This window comes from Dendrobates tinctorius, unplaced genomic scaffold (assembly GCF_039654945.1).
Source record: "Dendrobates tinctorius isolate UK_male_01 unplaced genomic scaffold, ASM3965494v1 ptg000108l, whole genome shotgun sequence".
Taxonomy (NCBI): Eukaryota; Metazoa; Chordata; class Amphibia; order Anura; family Dendrobatidae; genus Dendrobates; species Dendrobates tinctorius.
Genome location: NW_027361776.1, coordinates 3,056,760 through 3,079,388, shown reverse-complemented (window position 1 = coordinate 3,079,388; position 22,629 = coordinate 3,056,760). Strand labels below are relative to the sequence as shown.

General features: G+C 42.2%; 1 protein-coding gene across 3 annotated transcripts in view; it reads right to left on the bottom strand.

The window, feature by feature from the left end:
* Positions 1-22,629, bottom strand: part of RARS1 (arginyl-tRNA synthetase 1) — a 679,371-nt gene that overhangs the window by 52,631 nt on the left and 604,111 nt on the right. For 2 of the 3 annotated variants that reach the window (XM_073589464.1, XM_073589462.1), the window contains exon 13: positions 20,505-20,677. In XM_073589464.1, the coding sequence (XP_073445565.1) occupies positions 20,505-20,677 (173 nt within the window). Of the gene's footprint in view, positions 1-18,841; positions 20,361-20,504; positions 20,678-22,629 lie in introns of those variants that run through there. The other variant, XM_073589463.1, reaches the window with a different exon arrangement.

Here is a 22,629-nt window from a genome sequence, read left to right as displayed (position 1 = left end):
ACACTTGGAATCATCTCCAGACCTTTTCCTGCTTAACCGCTTGACAGCCAATACGTCTTTTTACTGACCTGAGATATAAGAGAATATCATCACCATACAGGTAACAATCCAGCAGCTGTCAACTGTACACTATAGCTGACAACTTACTGTATCACAAACGATCAGTGTTGGCACTGTCCATATCTGTTTAACCCTTTAGTTGCTGCTGTCAAAAGTGACTACATCAAATAAATGATTAATAGATTGTGGGGGCTTCCGCTTTAACCTAATTGACACACCGAGATCATGAGTGTAGTCCTGATGTTTGCCATAGCAGTTCATGGCCAAATAGCGGCCTTAGAGACTCACGGCTATAGCGACCGGTTCAGAAGTTAGCGACATTTAGATGTAAAACAAACACGTTTTCATTCCTGCTACACCACTTTGCATTAATTCCTGAAAATCACCTGAAGGGTTAATAAACTATCTGACAGCAGTTTTCAGTATGCCAGGGGGTGCTGTTTTTAAAATGATATCACGTTTGGGTTTTTTCCAATATATAGGACCCCCAAAGTCACTTCAAACCTGGAAGACTTTAAAGCCCCTCTGCGGGTCGGGTAACCGGGGTCACTGAAAGGTCACCCAACACGCAGATACAGGGGGCTTTGTACTTCACCATAGGGGGCGTGGCTTCGCCCCCACGTGGCTACAATCGCTCTGATTGACTGTTAAAAGTGAAACATCCAATCACAGCGATAGTAATATTTCATCAATGAAAATTGATGAAATATTACAATACAGCCATGGCCGATGCTGCAGTAGCATCGGACATGGCTGGAGAAAGTTACTTGACCCCCCACACATCGGCTGGCGGGGGTGATCGGTCCCCGCCACTGAATGACAGCGGCAATGTCCCACGGGCGCCGCCATCTTGGATCTCACAGTGATCAAAATGAAATAAAAAGTAAATAAACCATCCATTTATCACCCCCACAGGTAGGCACATATAATAAAATAAAGAAAATATTTTTATTTTTCCATTAGGGTTAGGGCTAGGGTTAGGGTTGGAATTAGGGTTAGGGTTGGAATTAGGGTTAGGGTGGAATTAGGGTTAGAATTAGGGTTAGGGTTGGAATTAGAGTTAAGATTAGGGTTAGGCTTGTGGTTAGGGTTATACAATCATATGTTAAAGATTGGGCACCCCTATTAATGTTAACCTTTTTTCTTTATAACAATTTTGGTTTTTGCAACAGCTATTTCAGTTTCATATATCTAATAACTGATGGACTCAGTTATATTTCTGGATTCAAATGAGGTTTATTGTACTAACAGAAAACGTGCAATCTGCATTTTAACAAAATTTGACCGGTGCAAAAGTATGGGCACCTCAACATAAAAGTGACATTAATATTTCGTCGATCCTCCTTTTGCAAAAATAACAGCCTCTAGTCGCTTCCTGTAGCTATTAATGAGATCCTGGAAGAAGGTATTTGTGACCATTCCTGTTTACAAAACAATTCCAGTTCAGTTACGTTTGATGGTCGCCGAGCATGGACAGCCCGCTTCAAATCATCCCACAGATGTTCAATGATATTCAGGTCTGGGGACTGGGATGGCCATTCCAGAACATTGTAATTGTTCCTCTGCATGAATGCCGGAGTAGATTTGGAGCGGTGTTTTGGATCATTGTCTTGCTGAAATATCCATCCCCTGCGTAACTTCAACTTCGTCACTGATTCTTGCACATTATTGTCAAGAATCTGCTGATACTGAGTTGAATCCATGCGACCCTCAACTTTAACAAGATTCCCGGTGCCAGCTTTGGCCACACAGCCCCAAAGCATGATGGAACCTCCACCAAATTTTACTGTGGGTAGCAAGTGTTTTTCTTGGAATGCTGTGTTTTTTAGCCTCCATGCATAACGCCTTTTTGTATGACCAAACAACTCAATCTTTGTTTCATCAGTCCACAGGACCTTCTTCCAAAATGTAACTGGCTTGTCCAAATGTGCTTTTGCATACCTCAGGCGACTCTTGTTTGTGGCGTGCTTGCAGAAAAGGCTTCTTTCGCATCACTCTCCCATACAGCTTCTCCTTGTGCAAAGTGCGCTGTATTGTTGACCGAGGCACAGTGACACCATCTGCAGCAAGATGATGCTGCAGGTCTTTGGAGGTGGTCTGTGGATTATCCTTGACTGTTCTCACCATTCTTCTTCTCTGCCTTTCTGATATTTTTCTTGGCCTGCCACTTCTGGGCTTAACAAGAACTGTACCTGTGTTCTTCCATTTCCTTACTATGTTCCTCACAGTGGAAACTGACAGGTTAAATCTCTGAGACAACTTTTTGTATCCTTCCCCTGAAAAGCTATGTTGAATAATCTTTGTTTTCAGATCATTTGAGAGTTGTTTTGAGGAGCCCATGATGCCACTCTTCATAGGAGAATCAAATAGGAGAACTACTTGCAAGTGGCCACCTTAAATACCTTTTCTCATGATTTGATACACCTGGCTATGAAGTTCAAAGCTCAATGAGGTTAGAAAACCAATTTAGTGCTTCAGGAAGTCAGTAAAAAGTAGTTAGGAGTGTTCAAATCAAGAAAATGATAAGGGTGCCCATACTTTTGCACCGGTCAAATCTTGTTTCAATGCAGATTGCACATTTTCTGCTAGTACAATAAACCTCATTTGAATCCAGAAATATAACTGAGTCCATCAGTTATTAGATATATGAAACTGAAATAGCTGTTGCAAAAAAACAAAATTGTTATAAAGAAAAAAGGTTAACATTAATAGGGGTGCCCAAACTTTAACATATGACTGTAGCTAGGGTTGGGATTAGGGTTAGGGGTGTGTTGGAGTTAGGGTTGTGGTTAGGGGTGTGTTGGGGTTAGAATTGAGGGGTTTCCACTGTTTAGGCACATCAGGGGGTCTCCAACGGCGACATGGTGCCACCATTGATTCCAGCCAATTTTGCTGTCAAAAAGTCAAACAGTGCTCCCTCGCTTCCAAGCCCCGATGTGTGCCCAAACAGTGGTTTACCCCAACATATGGGGTATCAGCGTACTCAGGACAAATTGCACAACAACTTTGGGGGTCTAATCTATCCTTTTACCCTTGGGAAAATAAAAAATTGGGGGCTAAAAAATTATTTTTGCAGAAAAAAATATTTTTTTTTATTTTCACGTCTCTGCGTTATAAACTTCTGTGAAGCACTTGGGGGTTCAAAGTGCTCACCAGATATCGCGATAAGTTCCTTGGAAGGTCTAGTTTCCAAAATGGGGTCACTTGTGGGGGGTTTCTACTGTTTAGGCACATAAGGGGCTCTGCAAACGTAACGATGACCGCAGACCATTCCATCAAAGTCTGCATTTCAAAATGTCACTACTTCCATTCCGAGCCCTGACGTGTGCCCAAACAATGGTTCCCCCCCAACATATGGGGTACCAGCGTACTCAGGAAAAATTGGACAACAACTTTTGGGGTCCAATTTATCCTGTTACCCTTGTGGAAAAAAATTGTGGGCTAAAAATCATTTTTTGGAGGAAAAAATGATTTTTTATTTTCACGGCTCTGCATTATAAACTTCTGTGAAGCACTTGGGGGTTAAAGGTGCTCACCACACATCTAGATAAGTTCCTTGGATGTCTAGTTTCCAAAATGGGGTCACTTGTGGGGGGGTTCCACAGTTTAGGTACATCAGGGGCTCTGCAAATGTAACATGACGCCCACAGATCATTCCATCAAAGTCAATATTTCAAAGTGTCACTACTTCCCTTCCGAGCCCCCACGTGTGCCCAAACAGTGGTCCCCTCACATATGGGGTACCAACGTACTCAGGACAAACTGGACAACAACTTTAGGGGTCCAATTTATCATGTTACCCTTGTGAAAATAAAAAATTGCGGACAAAAAATATAATTTAGAAACTTCTGTGAAGCACCTGGGGGTTCAAAGTGCTCACTATGCATCTAGATAAGTTCCTTAGGGTGTCTAGTTTCCAAAATGGGGTTATTTGTGGGGGAGATCCAAAGTTTAGGCAAACATGGGATCTCCAAACACGACATGGTGTCCGCTAACAATTGGAGCTAATTTTCCTTTGAAAAAGTCAAATGGCGCGCCTTCCCTTCTGAACCCTTCCGTGCGCCCAAACAGTGGTTCCTTCCCCACATATGGGGTACCAACGTACTCAGGGCAAACTGGACAACAACTTTTGTGGTCCAATTTCTAATGTTAGCCATCTGAAAATAAAAAATAGCGTGCTAAAAAAATCATTTTTAATATATTTACTAATGACCTTGTAGGAGGCATAGAGAGTAGAATTTCAATATTTGCAGATGACACTAAACTCTGCAGGGTAATCAATACAGAGGAGGACAATTTTATCTTACAGGAGGATTTATGTAAACTAGAAGCTTGGGCTGATAAATGGCAAATGAGCTTTAATGGGGATAAATGTAAGGTCATGCACTTGGATAGAACGAACAAGATGTAAAATTATGTGCTTAATTGTAAAACACTGGGCAAAACTGTCACTGAAAAAGACCTGGGTGTATGGGCGGACGACAAACTCGCATTTAGTGGCCAGTGTCAGGCAGCTGCTGCAAAGGCAAATAAAATAATGGGATGCATTAAAAGAGGCAGAGATGCTCATGAGGAGAACATAATTTTACCTCTATATAAGTCACTAGTGCGACCACACTTCGAATACTGTGTACAGTTCTGGTCTCCGGTGTGTAAGACATAGCTGAACTGGAGCGGGTGCAGAGAAGAGCGACCTCACAAAACCTGGGAAACACACATTCGCCAGAAGACTTGCCACACTCATCAGGAGGGCTTTAAACTAGAAGAGGGGATGGGAGGAAAAACAGCAGACAAGAACATGCAGCAGAAAGACAAACTAATCAAGGATACTAGATGTGGTAAAGAGGACCCAAGACAGGGTACTCAGAAGGAAGCTAAGAAAAAGGAAGCAAAACTTCTTTCCTGCATGCTGACCAACGCAAGAAGCCTGACCAATAAGATTGAAGATCTGGAGTTGGTAATGTATGAGGAAAAATACGACATAGTAGGAATAACTGAGACATGGTTAGACGACAGCTATGACTGGGCGGCTAACTTGCAAGGATATGATTTGTTTAGGAGGGATCGTAAAAAAAGGAAAGGGGGTGGAGTCTGTATATATATATATATATATATATATATATATATATATATATATATATATATATATATATATATAAAGTCTACTTTAAAGTCCACACTAAGAGAAGATATACAAGAGGGAAATGAAGAGGTGGAGTCTCTATGGGTGGAGATACAAGGAGGGAAAAGTAATAAAATCCTCATGGGGATTGTTATAAGCCACCAAATATAACAGAAGCCACTGAAAATGTATTATTGAAACAAATAGACAAAGCAGCAAATCGCAATGAGGTGATTATTATGGGGGACTTCAACTACCCCGACATAGACTGGGAAACTGAAACCTGCGTATCTCAGAAAGGAAACCAATTTCTGTCAGTGACCAAGGATAATTATCTGTCACAACTTGTGCAGGGCCCAACTAGAGGGACAGCCCTTCTGGACTTAATTTTAAGAAACAGGCCAGATAGAATAACAGAAGTAAGAGTCGATGGGCACATAGGGAACAGTGACGACAATATAATACAATTCCACTTGTCCTTCAGTAAGGTGCCCTGGAAGGGGTTTACAAAAACGCTGAATTTCAGGAAAGCAAAGTTTGATCAGCTTAGAGAGGACCTTCGCCGAATTGATTGGGACAATGTCCTCAAAAATATGAGCACAGAAAATACATGGGAAATATTTAAATCAGTTTTACACACCCACTGCGAGCTAGCCATACCGTACAGAAATAAAAGGGCTAGGACCAGGAGAACACCAATGTGGCTAAATAAGGATGTAAAAAGGGCAATAAATAACAAGAAAAAGGCATTTAAGAAGATAAAACAAGGCGGCAATGAAGAAGCATTAAAAAATTATAGAGAAAAAAATAAAATGTGTAAAAAACAAATCCATTTATCAAAAGTGGAAACTGAGAGACTCATTGCTAAGGAAAGTAAAACAAACTCCAAACTATTCTTTAATTATATAAACAGTAAAATTACTAAAATTGATAGTGTCAGCCCTTTAAAGAACAATGTGGGTGAAATCATAGAGAGCGATGTGGGAAAAGCAAATGTTTTAAATACTTTTTTCTCAACAGTGTTCACACAGGAAAAGGATTTGCCAGGGGAAATGCAGAGTGATAATGTAAACTCCCCTGTTGTGAGCTCATCTGTTCATTCATCTTTTGTGTCCGAGGATCTCCCTCTTCTGGTGAAGGAAGGTAGTGAGGATGATTTGGATGAAAGAAACCAACACCTGATCAGGTGGATCGTGACTGGGTAACGGGAACTACAGACTGGATATAAGACAACCGACGCCCTTCTGAGTCGCTGGTGATTTCTCTGCTGGATTCTTGGAGACCAGTCTGATTCCTGCTTCCCAAAGATAAGTTTTTGCTCTGCTATTGAACTTAGTAGTTTTGGTTTTGTTTACCTTGTTTTTTTAGTTCAGCCATCCCCGGCCAGGGGTGTGCTGGATTCTTTTTCCTTGATCAGTGTTCTCTTTTGCTCTGCTTCTAGAATATTCTGAGTGCTGATATAGGGTTTGAAGTCTAGTGACTTCAGGGTCCTTTTTGCTTATCAGTTGTGTTGGTAGTATTTTTTGGCAGGGTTTTCTCGGATTGCAGACAGCAGCTTTTCTGTCCTGTCCTTTTTAGTTAGCTTGGGCCCCATCGATTGCTCATCCTATCTTTCTATCTGTGTTAGTGTTTTCATCTTGCTTCACCGTCATTATATGTTGGGGGCTGCCTTTTGCTTTGGGGTCTGCTCTGGGGCAGTCAGTTTTTCTCTTTTCTCTCTTTAGGCTTGTGTAGATCTCCGGCTGTGACGAGGTGTCTAGGATCACCGTAGGAACACTTCACGGCTACTGCTAGTTGTGTGATAGGATCAGGGGTCTGCAATCCGCTAGTTTCCAATCTCTCTGATTTTCTGGGCTGAGCTTGTGTTTTGTTTTTTCCTCCTCGGTGACTCAATCATAGCAGAATCACCAGCTATACATAACGCAGATTCTAGGGTACTCAAAAGCAGGAAGGAATTGTTTAAAAAAAAAAAAAAAAAGGTGTCAGAATTTTTTTTTTCTGTGTATATTTTTTTTCTCTTTTTCTCTGAGGCCGTAGGAGGAATATTTTTTTTTTTTTCTGATGGAGTTTAAGCAATTGTCTGATCATGTGGAGCAGCTTGCTGCTGAAGTGCGAGGAATTTCCGCCTATCTTGCTCATTCACACGCTGCTGAACCAAAAATCCCCACTCCTAATGTGTTTTTTAGGGATCGGTCTAAATTTTTTAATTTTAAGAATAATTGTAAATTATTTCTTGCCTTGAAGCCTAACTCATCGGGGAGCTCTGCGCAGCAGGTTAAAATTGTCATCTCCTTGCTGCGCGACGATCCCCAGGATTGGGCGTTTTCTTTAGTACCAGATGATCCTATTCTAGCTAATGTGGACGCATTTTTTCAGGCCTTGGGGTTGTTGTATGATGAACCTAATGCTATTGATCAAGCTGAAAAGACCCTGTTGGCATTGAGCCAGGGTCAAGATTCTGCAGAACTGTACTGTCAAAAATTCCGAAAGTGGGCGGTCCTCACCACTTGGAATGATGGTGCCTTGGCAGCTCTCTTTCGGAAGGGTTTGTCAGAAACTGTAAAAGATACTATGGTGGGATTTCCTGTTCCCTCTGGTCTTGACGATTCTATGTCATTAGCCATTCAGGTTGATCGGCGTTTACGTGAACGTAAAATTATACGGGAAACCCACCTGTTGAACAAATGTCTGAACCTATGCAATGTGATAGAGTTTTGTCTAGGGCGCAACGTCAGGAGTTTAGAAGACGTAATAAGCTATGTTTTTTCTGTGGAGATGCCTCTCACATTATTTCTGTCTGTCCTAAACGAGAGAAACGTTTTGCACACACATTTGCTGTAGGTGGTGTACAACCTAAGTTTCTTCTGGCAATTACTCTGATCTGCTCCCTGTCCACATTTTCTGCTAAAGCCTTTGTGGATTCAGGAGCGGCCTTGAACCTAATGGATTTAGATTTTGCTAAACGTTGTGGTTTCCCTATGACACCCCTGTGGACGCCTATTCCTTTGAGGGGTATTGATGCTACTCCTTTGGCGAAGAATAAACCTCAATTTTGGACCCAGGTGGTAATGCGGGTGGCCCAAGACCATCAAGAAAATTGCAGATTTTTGGTGTTGCATCATTTGCATGATACCATCGTGCTGGGGTTCCCCTGGTTGCAAATCCATAACCCAGTTTTGGATTGGAAATCTGTGTCTGTGGTGAGTTGGGGTTGTCGGTGTACTCTTAGTGACACTCCTGTTTTCTCCACCTCTCCCCAGTCGCATGAGGTTCCTGATTATTTGGCTGATTTTTATGATGTGTTTAGTGAGAGTAAGTCTGCGTCTTTGCCTCCTCATAGGAGTTATGACTGTGCAATTGAGCTGAGTCCGAGGTGTAAATTTCCCAAGGGTCGACTTTTCAATTTATCTGTACCCGAACATGAGGCTATGCGTTCTTAAATTAAGAAGTCGTTGGAGAAGGGTCATATTAGACCATCCTCTTCACCCTTGGGTGCTGGGGTTTTTTTTTGTGGCCAAGAAGGATGGTTCATTAAGGCCCTGTATTGACTATCGCTCCCTTAACAAAATTACTGTTAAATATCAGTATCCGTTACCCCTGATTTCTGATCTATTCTCCAGAGTTAAAGGTGCTTGCTGGTTTACCAAGCTTGACCTCAGGGGGGCGTATAATCTTATTCGCATTAAGCATGGGGATGAATGGAAGACAGTGTTTAATACTCCGGAGGGACATTTTGAGTACCTGGTGATGCCTTTTGGGCTCACTAACGCCCCTTCTGTCTTCCAGTGCTTCATGAATGATATTTTCCGGGACTTTGGGGATAAGTTTCTGATCATCTATTTGGATGATATTTTGATCTTTTCCAGGGATTGGGACTCTCATGTGGAACATGTTCGGACTGTGTTCCGGATTTTGAGGGAAAACTCCCTGTATGTTGAGGGATCGAAATGTCTTTTTGGTGTACATAGGATTTCATTTTTGGGATTTATTTTGTCTCCGTCAACTATTGAAATGGACCCGGCCAAGGTACAGGCCATTTATAATTGGGTGCAGTCCACTTCTTTGAAGGCTCTCCAGAAGTTTTTGGGTTTTGCTAATTTTTATCGTAAGTTTACAGCCAATTTTTCTGTTATTGCCAAACCATTGACTGATTTGACTAAGAAGGGCGCTGATTTGCTGAATTGGTCTCCAGAGGCTGTTTCTTCTTTTCAGGAGCTGAAGCGGAGGTTCACTTCTTCTCCGGTTTTGCGACAACCCGATGTCTCACTTCCATTTCAGGTGGAGGTGGATGCTTCAGAGACTGGTGCAGGAGCTGTTTTGTCCCAAAAAGATCCTGTAACATCTAAAATGAACCCCTGTGCCTTCTTTTCCCAAAAGTTCTCTCCTTCGGAACGCAACTATGATGTGGGGAATTGAGAACTGTTGGCCATGAAGTGGGCATTTGAGGAGTGGAGACATTGGTTGGAGGGAGCTAGACATCAAGTTGTGGTCCTCACTGACCACAAGAATTTGATCTACCTTGAGTCGGCTAAATGCTTGAATCAGAGACAGGCCAGGTGGGCCTTGTTTCTCACACGTTTTGATTTTGTGGTCTCCTTTCTTCCGGGCACTAAGAACGTTAAGGCTGATGCCCTCTCTAGTAGTTTTTTGGCCGATTCTCCTATTGTGACCAAGCCTGCTACCATCTTAGGTGAGGGGGTGGTTATTTCTGCCATCTCGCCTGATTTGAGACGTGCTCTGGAGAAGTTTCAGGAGGATAAGCCTGAGCGTTGTCCCAGTGGTAGGTTATATGTTCCTGACCAGTGGAGGAGGAAGGTGATGTCTGAGGTTCATTGCTCCGCGATGGCTGGTCATCCAGGTATTTTTGGTACTAGAGATTTGGTGAGTCGGTCTTTTTGGTGGCCTGCCTTGTCTCGTGATGCCAGAAACTTTTTGCAGTCCTGTGGGACTTGTTCCCGCTCTAAGCCTTGTTCTCGTTCTAGTGGGTTGTTGATGCCTTTGCCAGTGCCCAGGAGGCCATGGACCCATATTTCAATGGATTTTATTTCTGATCTGCCTGTCTCTCAGAGGATGACTTATCTGGATGATTTGTGATAGATTCTCTAAGATGGTCCATCTTGTACCACTCCCTAAGTTGCCATCTTCCTCAGAGTTGGTGCCCTTGTTTTTGCAACAGGTGGTTCGCTTGCACGGGATTCCGGAGAACATTGTATCGGACAGAGGAGTTCAGTTTGTCTCTAGATTCTGGAGGACATTTTGTTCCAAGTTGGGAATTCAGTTGTCCTTCTCCTCTGCGTTTCACCCTCAGACCAATGGGCAGACGGAGAGAACAAATCAGACTTTGGAGGCTTATTTGAGATGTTTTATATCTGCTGATCAGGATGATTGGGCCTCATTTTTACCCTTGGCCGAATTTGCTTTAAATAATAGAGCTAGTTCTGCCACTTTGATGTCACCCTTTTTCTGTAACTTTGGGTTTCATCCTCGATTTTCTTCAGGGCAGGTGGAGTCTTCTGCCTGTCCAGGGGTTGACACTGTGGTGGAAAGAATGCAGCAGATTTGGGACCAAGTGGTGGATAAGTTGTCTCCCAGGAAAAGGCCCAGCGTTTTTCCAACCGGCATAGGACCATTGGTCCCCGGTTTAAGGTGGGTGATATGGTCTGGTTGTCATCAAAGAAGATCTCTATGAAAGTGGCTTCTCCAAAGTTTAAACCTAGATTTATTGGACCTTACAAGATTTTGGAGATTATTAATCCGGTCTCTTTTCGGTTGGCTCTTCCTGTCACATTTAAGATTCATAATGTGTTTCATAAGTCCTTGTTGAAGAGGTTTGTTGAACCAGTGGTTCCTATGGCAGCACCTCCTGACCCTGTGTTGGTTGAAGGTAACATGGAATATGAGGTAGAGAAGATACTGGATTCCCGTCTGGCTAGACGGAGACTCCAGTATTTGGTTAAGTGGAAGGGTTATGGTCAGGAGGACAATTTCTGGGTCTCTGCCTCTGATATTCATGACGAAAGATTGGTGCGTGCTTTTCATCGGGCTCATCCTGATCGGCCTGGGGGCTTGGATGAGGGTTCGGTGACCCCTCCTCAAGGGGGAGGTACTGTTGTGAGCTCATCTGTTCATTCATCTTTTGTGTCCGAGGATCTCCCTCTTCTGGTGAAGGAAGGTAGTGAGGATGATTTGGATGATGAAACCAAACACCTGATCAGGTGGATCGTGACTGGGTAACAGGAACTACAGACTGGATATAAGGCAGTCGACGCCCTTCTGAGTCGCTGGTGATTTCTCTGCTGGATTCTTGGAGACCAGTCTGATTCCTGCTTCCCAAAGATAAGTTTTTGCTCTGCTATTGAACTTATTAGTTTTGTTTTTTTTACCTTGTTTTTTTGAGTTCAGCCATCCCCGGTCGGGGGTGTGCTGGATTCTTTTTCCTTGATCAGTGTTCTCTTTTGCTCTGCTTCTAGAATATTCTGAGTGCTGATATAGGGTTTGAAGTCTAGTGACTTCAGGGTCCTTTTTGCTTATCAGTTGTGTTGGTAGTATTTTTTGGCAGGGTTTTCTTGGATTGCAGACAGCAGCTTTTCTGTCCTGTCCTTTTTCGTTAGCTTGGGCCCCATCGTTTGCTCAACCTATCTTTCTGTGTTAGTGTTTTCATCTTGCTTCACCGTCATTATATGTTGGGGGCTGCCTTTTGCTTTGGGGTCTGCTCTGGGGCAGTCAGTTTTTCTCTCTTTAGGCTTGTGTAGATCTCCGGCTGTGACGAGGTGTCTAGGATCACCGTAGGAACACTCCACGGCTACTGCTAGTTGTGTGATAGGATAAGGGGTCTGCAATCCGCTAGTTTCCAACCTCTCTGATTTTCTGGGCTGAGCTTGTGTTTTGTTTTTTCCTCCTCGGTGACTCAATCATAACACTCCCCATTAAGTATTACCTGCCTAACCCAGGAAGAAGTGCAGAACCGCCTTAGTAAGATTAAAATTGACAAATCACCAGGCCCTGATGGCATTCACCCTCGGGTATTAAGGGAGTTAAGTAATGTGAGAGACAGGCCTCTATTCCTTATATTTAAAGACTCTATAGAAACAGGGTCTGTTCCTTTTGATTGGCGGCAAGCAAATGTGGTACCAATATTCAAAAAGGGGTGTAAAAGGGAATATGGAAACTATAGGCCAGTAAGCTTAACATCTGTTGTGGGTAAAATTTTTGAAGGGATTCTATGGGATACCATTATGGAATATCTTAATGTTAATAAATGTTTAACTCCATATCAACATGGATTTATTAAGGATCGCTCCTGTCAAACTAACCTGATCAGCTTCTAGAAGGATGTAAGCTCTCAAATGGACCAAGGAGAATCATTGGATGTCATTTATCTCGACTTCTCTAAAGCATGTGACACTGTCCCACATAAAAGATTGGTAAGTAAGAGGAGAAAGCTTGGGCTAGGGGAAAATGTGTGTAGATGGGTAGGTAGCTGGCTTAGTGATAGAAAACAAAGAGTGGTTATTAATGGTGCATACTCAGATTGGGCCAGGGTTACTAGTGGGGTACCACAGGGTTCTTTATTGGGCCCCTACTATTTAATATATTTATTAATGATCTAGTGGATGGCTTCACAGTAAAATATCAGTATTTGCAGATGATTCAAAACTATGCAAGGTAGTTAACACAAAGGAGGAGAGTTTGCAACTACAGACAGATTTGAGTAAATTGGAGAATTGGGCTGAAAAATGGCAAATGAGGTTTAACACAGATAAGTGTAAGGTTATGCACATGGGAAGGAGAAACAGATGCTACAATTACTTAATAAATGGGAAACTGCTGGAGAAATCAGACATGGAAAAAGACTTAGGCATCTTAGTCAATAAGAAGCTAAATTGGAGTGCACAGTGTCAGGCAGCTGCCACCAAAGCAAATAGTGTCATGGGATGAATTAGAAGAGGTCTGGGGACACGAGATGAAAACATAATTCTCCCTCTGTACAAATCACTCGTCAGACCACACTTGGAGTATTGTGTGCAATTTTGGACGCCGGTGCTCAAGAAAGACATTACTGAACTTGAAAGGGTTCAAAGGCGGGCTACTAAAATGATAAATGGAGTTGGTTCACTACAATACCCAGAAAGGTTATCAAAATTAGGTCTATTTACTCTAGAAAAGAGAAGACATAGGGGAGACCTAATATATATGTACAAGTATATCAGAGGGCAATACAGAGATCTCTCCAATGAACTGTTTGTACCAAGGACTGTGACAAGAACAAGGGGGCATTCTCTTCGTTTGGAGGAAAGACAATTTCTGCACCAGCATAGAAGAGGGTTCTTCACGGTAAGAGCAGTGAGGCTCTGGAATTCTCTTCCTGAGGAAGTGGTGATGGCCAACTCACTGAAAGAATTTAAGAAAGGAATGGATGCTTTTCTTGTGAGTAACAGTATAGAAGGTTACGAATAACATAATATTATAGGAAGATGGTTGACCCAGCTTAGGGGAAGGAACTTTTTTCCCTATGGAGGAAATTGGCTGCTATTCTGTGGGTTTGTTGCCTTCCCCAGGATCAACAATGCAGAACAGCTGCACTAAAAATAGGCTGAACTAGATGGACATACAGTTGTGGCCAAAAGTATTGACACCCCTGCAATTCTGTCAGATAATACTCAGTTTCTTCCTGAAAATGACTGCAAACACAAATTCTTTGTTATTATCTTCGTCATTTCATCTTCCAACAAGACAACGACCCAAAGCACACAGCCAAGAAAACCAAGGCCTGGTTCAAGAGGGAAAAAATCAAGGTGTTGCAGTGGCCTAGTCAGTCTCCTGACCTTAACCCAATTGAAAACTTGTGGAAGGAGCTCAAGATTAAAGTCCACATGAGACACCCAAAGAACCTAGATAACTTGGAGAAGATCTGCATGGAGGAGTGGGCCAAGATAACTCCAGAGACCTGTGCCGGCCTGATCAGGTCTTATAAAAGACGATTATTAGCTGTAATTGCAAACAAGGGTTATTCCACAAATAATAATAATAATAATAATAATATGCGATTGTGAGCCCTCGCGGGCAGGGTCCTCTCTCCTCCTGTACCAGTTATGACTTGTATTGTTTAAGATTATTGTACTTGTTTTTATGTATACCCCCCTCACATGTAAAGCGCCATGGAATAAATGGCGCTATAACAATAAATAATAATAATAATAATAATAATTTAATTTGTCTTAAATTAAAAAACACAAAAAGAATTGTCCTAAAGCCAAATTGGATATAATTCCACACCAAACATAAAAAAGAGGGTGGACAGAAGTATTGGCACTGTTCGAAAAATCATGTGATGCTTCTCTAATTTGTGTAATTAACAGCACCTGTAACTTACCTGTGGCACCTAACAGGTGTTGGCAATAACTAAATCACACTTGCAGCCAGTTGACATGGATTAAAGTTGACTCAACCTCTGTCCTTGTGTGTACCACATTGAGCATGGAGAAAAGAAAGAAGACCAAAGAACTGTCTGAGGACTTGAGAAACCAAATTGTGAGGAAGCATGAGCAATCTCAAGGCTACAAGTCCATCTCCAAAGACTTGAATGTTCCTGTGTCTACCGTGCGCAGTGTCATCAAGAAGTTTAAAGCCCATGGCACTGTGGCTAACCTCCCTAGATGTGGACGGAAAAGAAAAATTGACAAGAGATTTCAAAGCAAGATTGTGCGGATGTTGGATAATGAACCTTGACTAACATCCAAACAAGTTCAAGCTGCCCTGCAGTCCGAGGGTACAACAGTGTCAACCTGTACTATCCGTCAACGTCTGAATGAAAAGGTACTGTATGGTAGGAGACCCAGGAAGACCCCACTTCTTACCCCGAGACATAAAAAAGCCAGGCTGGAGTTTGCCAAAACTTACCTGAAAAAGCCTACAACGTTTTGGAAGAATGTTCTCTGGTCAGATGAGACAAAAGTAGAGCTTTTTGGGCAAAGGCATCAACATAGAGTTTATAGGAGAAAAAAAAGAGGCATTCAAAGAAAAGACCACGGTCCCTACAGTCAAACATGGCGGAGGTTCCCTGATGTTTTGGGGTTGCTTTGCTGCCTCTGGCACCGGACTGCTTGACCGTGTGTGCATGGCATTATGAAGTCTGAAGACTACCAAAAATGTTGCAGCATAATGTAGGGCCCAGTGAGAGAAAGCTGGGTCTCCCTCAAAGGTCATGGGTCTTCCAGCAGGACAATGACCCAAAACACACTTCAAAAGGCACTAGAAAATGGTTTGAGAGAAAGCACTGGAGACTTCTAAGGTGGCCAGCAATGAGTCCAGACCTGAACCCCATAGAACACCTGTGGAGAGATCTAAAAATGGCAGTTTGGAGAAGGCACCCTTCAATTATCAGGGACCTGGAGCAGTTTGCCAATGAAGAATGGTCTAAAATTCCAGCAGAGCATTGTAAGAAACTCATTGATGGTTACCGGAAGCGGTTGGTCGCAGTTATTTTGGCTAAAGGTTGTGCAATCAAGTATTAGGTTGAGGGTGCCAATACTTTTTTCTGTCCCATTTTTGGCGTTTTGTGTGAAATGATCAATGTTTTGCTTTTTGCTTCATTCTCTTTTGTGTTTTTTCATTTAAGACAAATTAAATGAAGATAATACCAAAGAATTTGTGATTGCAATCATTTCCAGGAAGAAACTGAGTATTATCTGACAGAATTGCAGGGGTGTCAATACTTTTGGCCACAACTGTAAGGTCTTCCTTCAGCCTTCAAAACTATGTAACTATGTATGACCAAGGTTATTAGGGAACTAGGGGGTCTGCAATACCAAGACAGGTTATTACACTTGGGGTTATTTAGTTTGGAAAATCGAAGGCTTAGGGGTGATCTTATTACAATGTATAAATATATGCGGGGACAATTACAAAGACTTTTGTAATGATCTTTTTACTCTTAGACCTGTGACTGAATACTTTTTTGAACTAAATAAAGATATTTGAAAAAAGGAAAAAAGAAAGTTTTGTAGTCTAATTTCCTTGCTCAACACCATCTTTTTCATGTTTATTTGCCCAGTCCAAGTCTAAAAATACCAGCCCTCAGCTGCCCCAGAAATGGCGCTTCACATTTGAAGCGCCAATTCTGGCACTTAGCCCAGGCTCTTCCCCATGCCCTGATGCAATCGCATCGGGGGAATTGGGTTATGGGTTGGTGTCAGCAGCTGTTGTTGACACCAAGCCCTAGGTTTAGTAGTGAAGAGGTGTCAGCCAGATACCCTGATTACTAAGCCTGTAAATAAAAAATTAAATAACACACACTCACACACCGCAAATAAAACACTTTATTTGAAATAAGACACATTCTTGAATTATTTAAATTAACCCAATATACTCTCCCCAGGTCCGACGGTAATCCAACGGTTAAAGTGATGTCCCACATTGTCATCAGCCTATGTAGGAGAGTTCACAAAATGAACTAGGCTGTGACCAAACAGCAGCTGGCAGAACTCGGCGAGCACCGCAATACCTGGCGGGGGTTACGTGCATGAGTTCAAATAACTCCACGTGCATCTACAAGAAAAACAGACGATAGCAATGCGATAAAAAATCAGATTGCACACCGACCAATGTTAACCTATGAATCCCTGCGCATCTGCAATTTTTTTTTCTCAGCTGCATGCGGACTGAGAAAAAAATTGCAGCATTCTGCGATTGTCCTCGCATCTAGGCCGAGACTCGCCAATGCAAGTCAATGGGTGTGAGAAGAAAATCGCATGGCACTTGGACCTCTCCCGGCGTCTGCGCACTGCAGGACTCTGCTCTGCCCTCAACAGGGCAGAGCAGTGCACCTGCGCAGGAGCCACGATAGGCAGCAAAGAAGAGGATGTCACAGTTGGAAGATGGGAGGCGCCGGTTGGGACGGTAACACCCATCGGACCGGACCGAACGCCAGGGTGAGTATAATCTCTTCTTTCTTATCTTTCAGGTTACCTCGGGGGGGGCTGATCTACAGTATTACAGAATGCTGTAGATAAGCCCCTGAAAAATAGGGTGACAGATTCCCTTTAACGAACAAACACAATTATACTCACCTAACTCTCTAAGCTCAGTGCTGCACCGTGAGACTTTCTCACTGTGCTGGCGGGGATCTCACCGAAGTCACCACAGTTCATTAGCCTGGCTGGGAATGCAACTTCAGTGACCATTAGTAACATCACCAATAATAACTGATGCTGCGCTCGCAGCATCTCATTCCCAAATGGTTCTTAGCCTGGACGGCCGCATCTTTTCACCATCCAGGTTGAAAACTGACATGGATTATGGCGTGGGACAGAATGATGGACAGGTAAGGGATATTATTGTTTTTTTATTTTTATTTTATTAGAGGAGACGATGGATTCCATGGAGGTGAGTATAAATGTTTGTTATTCTTAAATAAAAACGTAAGTGTGTGTTTTGTTTTATTCCAAATACAATACTTTATTCTGGCTGTGTATTTATTTACCATATAACTACAGGATTAGTAATGGAAAGGTATTTTACAGACACCTCTCCATTACTAAGCCGTGGGCTTGATGTCACCTGACAATATAAAGGTGATATCAACCCCACAAATATAAACCCCACTTGACACCACTACAGGGCAAGAGGGAAGAGCCAGGCAAAGCACCAGAATAGGCATATCTAATAGATGTGCCTTTTCTGGGCGCCTGCGGGCTGCTATTCTTAGGCTGGGGGGCCCAATATCCATGGCCCCTTACCAGCTTGAGAATACCAGCCCACGGCTGTCTGCTTTAGCTTGGATGGTTGTCAAAAATTGGGGGAGACACCACGTTTTTTTTTAATTATTTATTTAAATACGATGCGGTGTGACAAGGCTGGTAGTCAAGAATAGAGAGGTCCCCAAATCGTTGTTTTTTTTTTTTAAATTATTTAAATAAATAATTAAAAAAAAAAAAAAAAAACACGTAGTGTCTCCCCCAATTTTTGAAGGTTACAGTCCCCAGCTGCCAGTTTTGCCTGGCTTGTTATCAAAAATACAGGGAAACCCAAGCAGTTTTTTTTAAATTATTTATTTACAGCGTGGGCGCCGGCTGATGATTAACCCCATCAGCAGCTCCTGCTCTCATGGTTATTAGCGGTAGCAGGCATCGGCTGATGGGAGGAGTAGCCCCATCAGCTGACACCAATGAACAGAGGTTAACTTTAGACCTCTGATCAAAGCTGCGGGCTGACGCTGTCATTTGATAGCGTGGGAACCACAACTGTCTGACTGGAAGTGATGATTTTACCGCCGATCAGAAACAGTGTTTGCTGGGTGTTCGGGGGGGGTACCCAAACGGTAGCACGGACTTCTTGGTTTAGTTTGTGTTCTGTGTTTGTGCCCAAACAGTAGGTGTTCAGTAAGGACTCTGAACTTTACTGCTCAGGTTCGCCCATCTCTAAACATCAGCTCTTAGCCGCCCCATAAAATAAGCATTCAAAGGATAGGTCAATTCTGGCTCTTAGCCTCGCTCTTCCCACTTGCCCTGGTGATTTGGCAAGTGGGAGGTGATAGTATAGGGGTTGATGTCACCTTTGTATTGTCAAGTGACATCAAGTCCAGAGGTTAGTAATGGAGAGGCCTCTGTAAGACACCCCCATTACTAACCCCATAATAATATTATAAAAAAAACACACAAAAAAGTAATAAAGTCCTTTATTTCAAATAATGACAGATTCCTTTATTGAATCTAAATTAAACCATACTAACGTCATCGCCCAATCCACAGAAGCTAACGTCTCCTGTAAATGAATTAAAATAATAAACAATATTCCTTATCTATCCAAAGTGTAGAGATAATCTGTAATGTCCCACGGTGATCCTGATGACTTTGAGAGCAGTCATTGATGTGATTGCTCTCAAGGAAAGCCAGCTACACATTGACACAGGAGCGTGTAATCACTCCTGCAGTGTGTAGGGCTGAGCTGTTGTGAGAAAGTTCACCAGAGTTCACTGGCTGATCAGCCCCTGTAAACTTTCTCATTGCAGCTCAGGGCACACAGCATGCTGACAGCATGGGAAACACCAGATATAAAGTCCGTAGAAATGCAAGCAAAAGCTCAGCAAATCTGCAAACATTTTTAAACCTGTGTTTTTGCTGCATATTTGACTTACTGGTGAAAAACATGGCAAAAACGCACAAAGAATTAACATGCTGTGGATTTAAAAGCAGCACAAATCATTTGTACAGCACCTTCAGGCTTCTCATTAGTTTGCTTGGCATTAGGATTCTCTAGCGTTTTTGAGCCAATTCAACGCGGAAAAAAACATGCAGCAAAAATGCCCCAAAAACGCACAGTGTGCACACAGCCTAATGAAAGTGCTTTTTTCAATAGGTTGGTAACAGGCATGAATCCATCAAGTTTGAATTATGAACGGGAAAAACCTCAGCTATCTCAAAGGCGGGCATCCACCACCTGGAAACTATACTATGGAAATACCAGTAGCCCAGTATACACCTGGTACATTCCATCACTTCCCCCCTTACACATTTCACTTGAAAAAAGGCTTCCTGGCCGAAACGCTCATCGGGCAGGACGCACTGAAATCCATCCCAGGATAGAGATGAGGAATCATGCATACCAGGATAGGGATGAGGACCCATGCATACCAGGATAGGGATGAGATGGCCATGCATACAAGGATGGGGATGAAGGGGCCATGCATTGCAGGACAGGGATGAGGGGCCATGCATACAAGGATGGGGATGAGGAACCATGCATACAAGGATAAGGATGAGGAGCCATGCACACCAGGATAGGGATGAGGAGTCATGCATACCAGGATAGGGAGGAGGGGGCCATCCATTAAAGGTTGACGATGAGGAACCATGCATATAAGGATGGGGATGAGGGACCATGCATACCAGGATAGGGATGAGATGGTCATTGGCCATGCATATGAGGATGGGGATGAAGGGGCCATGCATACAAGGATGGGGATGAGGAACCATGCATACCAGGATATGGATGAGGAGGCCGTGCATACCAGGATGGGGATGAGTGGACAATGCTTACAATGGCTTACACTCGAGTCAATAAGTTTTCCAGGTTTTTGGTGGCAAAATTAGGCTTATACTTGGGTCGCCTTATACTCGAGTATATACGGTAGATGTGAAGGTCAGCATACATGGTGGTTCCCATGAGATCTTCATGGTACCTGTATTATATAGAGAATTTCAGGTAACTTGCACACTTAGTCTGTCAATAGAGCTATAATAAAAACACATTTAAGATCTTTGGCTACAGATACACTATTGTAGTAAAATGTACATGTATAAAAAAGTTGAACTGTTGCCTGTACCTTATCCTTGTAAAAGCATACAGCAAATAGGCAGCTGTGTTCCCTCGATCATCCAACATTTTGTCAAATGAGAAGATATAGTCATTCATTCTGTTGTGGGACAAATCAGCATATTTGATGCACCCAAAAGCAACAGCTTTCTGTGCAGCTTCTAACTCCTCAGGAGTCAGCACCTTGGAAAAAGAAGAAAAGATATTTGGCAATCTAACTTTACTATCCTGCTGTGATTCAGAAGAAAGTAAAACACACTTGGGTTAGTTAACAATTTTCGCCATTTCAAGCAAAAAAATTTTTATTTTCTGTTAATTGAAGTTACCTTTAACCTCTTCATTCCATGGCCATTTTCAGTTTTTTCCTTACCTTCTTCCAAGAGACATAACTTTTTTATTTTTCCTTCAATATAGCCATATGACGGCTTGTTGTACGAGGTGTACTTTTGAATGGCACCATGGATTTTACTACAAAGTGTACTGAAAACGGAAAAAACTCCAACTACAGTGAAATTGTAAAAATAAAAATGCTATTCCACAATTGTTTTTTTATTTACAATACTTATTATATTGTACTGACCTAGCAATATAATTAAAAGAAACACTATGGTGGCAACAAATTAATGAGCTCACCACAAAGAAGCGAACCAAAAACTTACATTAAAAATTATTTTTATTTGCAAAATCATGTACAATAACAAGACCACATATCCATAATTAAAATAGAAAATACCCCAAAATTGGAGACTACAGCATAACCTTAAACACAGTATTCCACAGGTAATAAATATAGCTGCCCTGAATGTATGTCTTTCATCACAATATAGCTCAGAGTCATATATATATATATGCCCAATACAGAATTTAATTAGTGCCATAAGCGGTATCTATCAAAAAAATTTTTTTTTCTCCCATTAATCTATTATATTTGTGTATCAGACAACCTTCAAAGGATCAGCACATATTGTTTGACAACACCTTTTCTTATATCCCCCTCTTTTAAGGTTTAATTAAATATAGCACATAACGTCATACCATTTATCATATATGTTATACCAGCAATAAAGGAGACCTATTTATACTCCATACTACAGACTGCAGCCCCTGCAATTTTATATATTTGGACTTAGTGTTGAATTATTCTAGCAATATAATTAGTCAGGTCAGTACAAGTACAAACAGGTATAGTTTATTTTAGCCCCTTAACGTCCAATGACGGACATAGTCCGTCATTGGACGACTCCCTCGCTTTGATGTTGGCTCTGGCGGTGAGCCCGCATCAAAGCCGGGACATGTCAGCTGTTTTGAACAGCTGACATGTGTCTGCAATAGGCGCAGGTGGAATCGCGATCCACCTTCGCCTATTAACTAGTTAGACACCGCTGTCAAACGCTGACAGCAGCATTTAACCAGTGCTTCCGGCTGCGGGGCCGGACATCAAGTGATCGGGGGTCAGCGATGCGTTGGCATAAAATGCAGAGGCCTCTTTGGTTGTTGATTCTGGATTGCTATGAGCGCCACCAGGTTGTCGGTGATCATAGCAATGCAATAATTCTGCTACAAATAAGCGATCTGCTAATCGCCTATATGTAGCAGTGCCGATCAAGTATGGGAGCTTCTAGCCTCCCATGGAGGCTACTGAAGCATGCTAAAAGTAAAAAAAAATGTTTTTAAAAATACAAAAAAAATAAAAAAAATATAAAAGTTCAACTCACCCCCCTTTCGCCCCATTCAAAATACAACAATACAAAAAATCAAATATATACATATTAGGTATCGCCGCGTTCAGGATCGCCTGATCTATCGATAAAAAAAAGGACTAACTCGATCGCTAAATGGTGTAGGGAGAAAAAAAATCAAAACGCCAGAAATACGTTTTTTTGGTCGCTGTGACATTGCATTAAAATGCAATAATGGGCGATCAAAACAGCGTATCTGCACAAAAGTGGTATCATGAAAAATGTCAAATCTCCGCCTAGTCTCAGGCCTTTTGCAGACTCCAACAGGTTTTCTTCAAGAATGGTCCTGTATTTGGCGCCATCCATCTTCCCATCAATTTTAACCATCTTCCCTGTCCCTGCTGAAGAAAAGCATGTCCAAACCATGATGCTGCCTCCACCATGTTTGACAGTGGG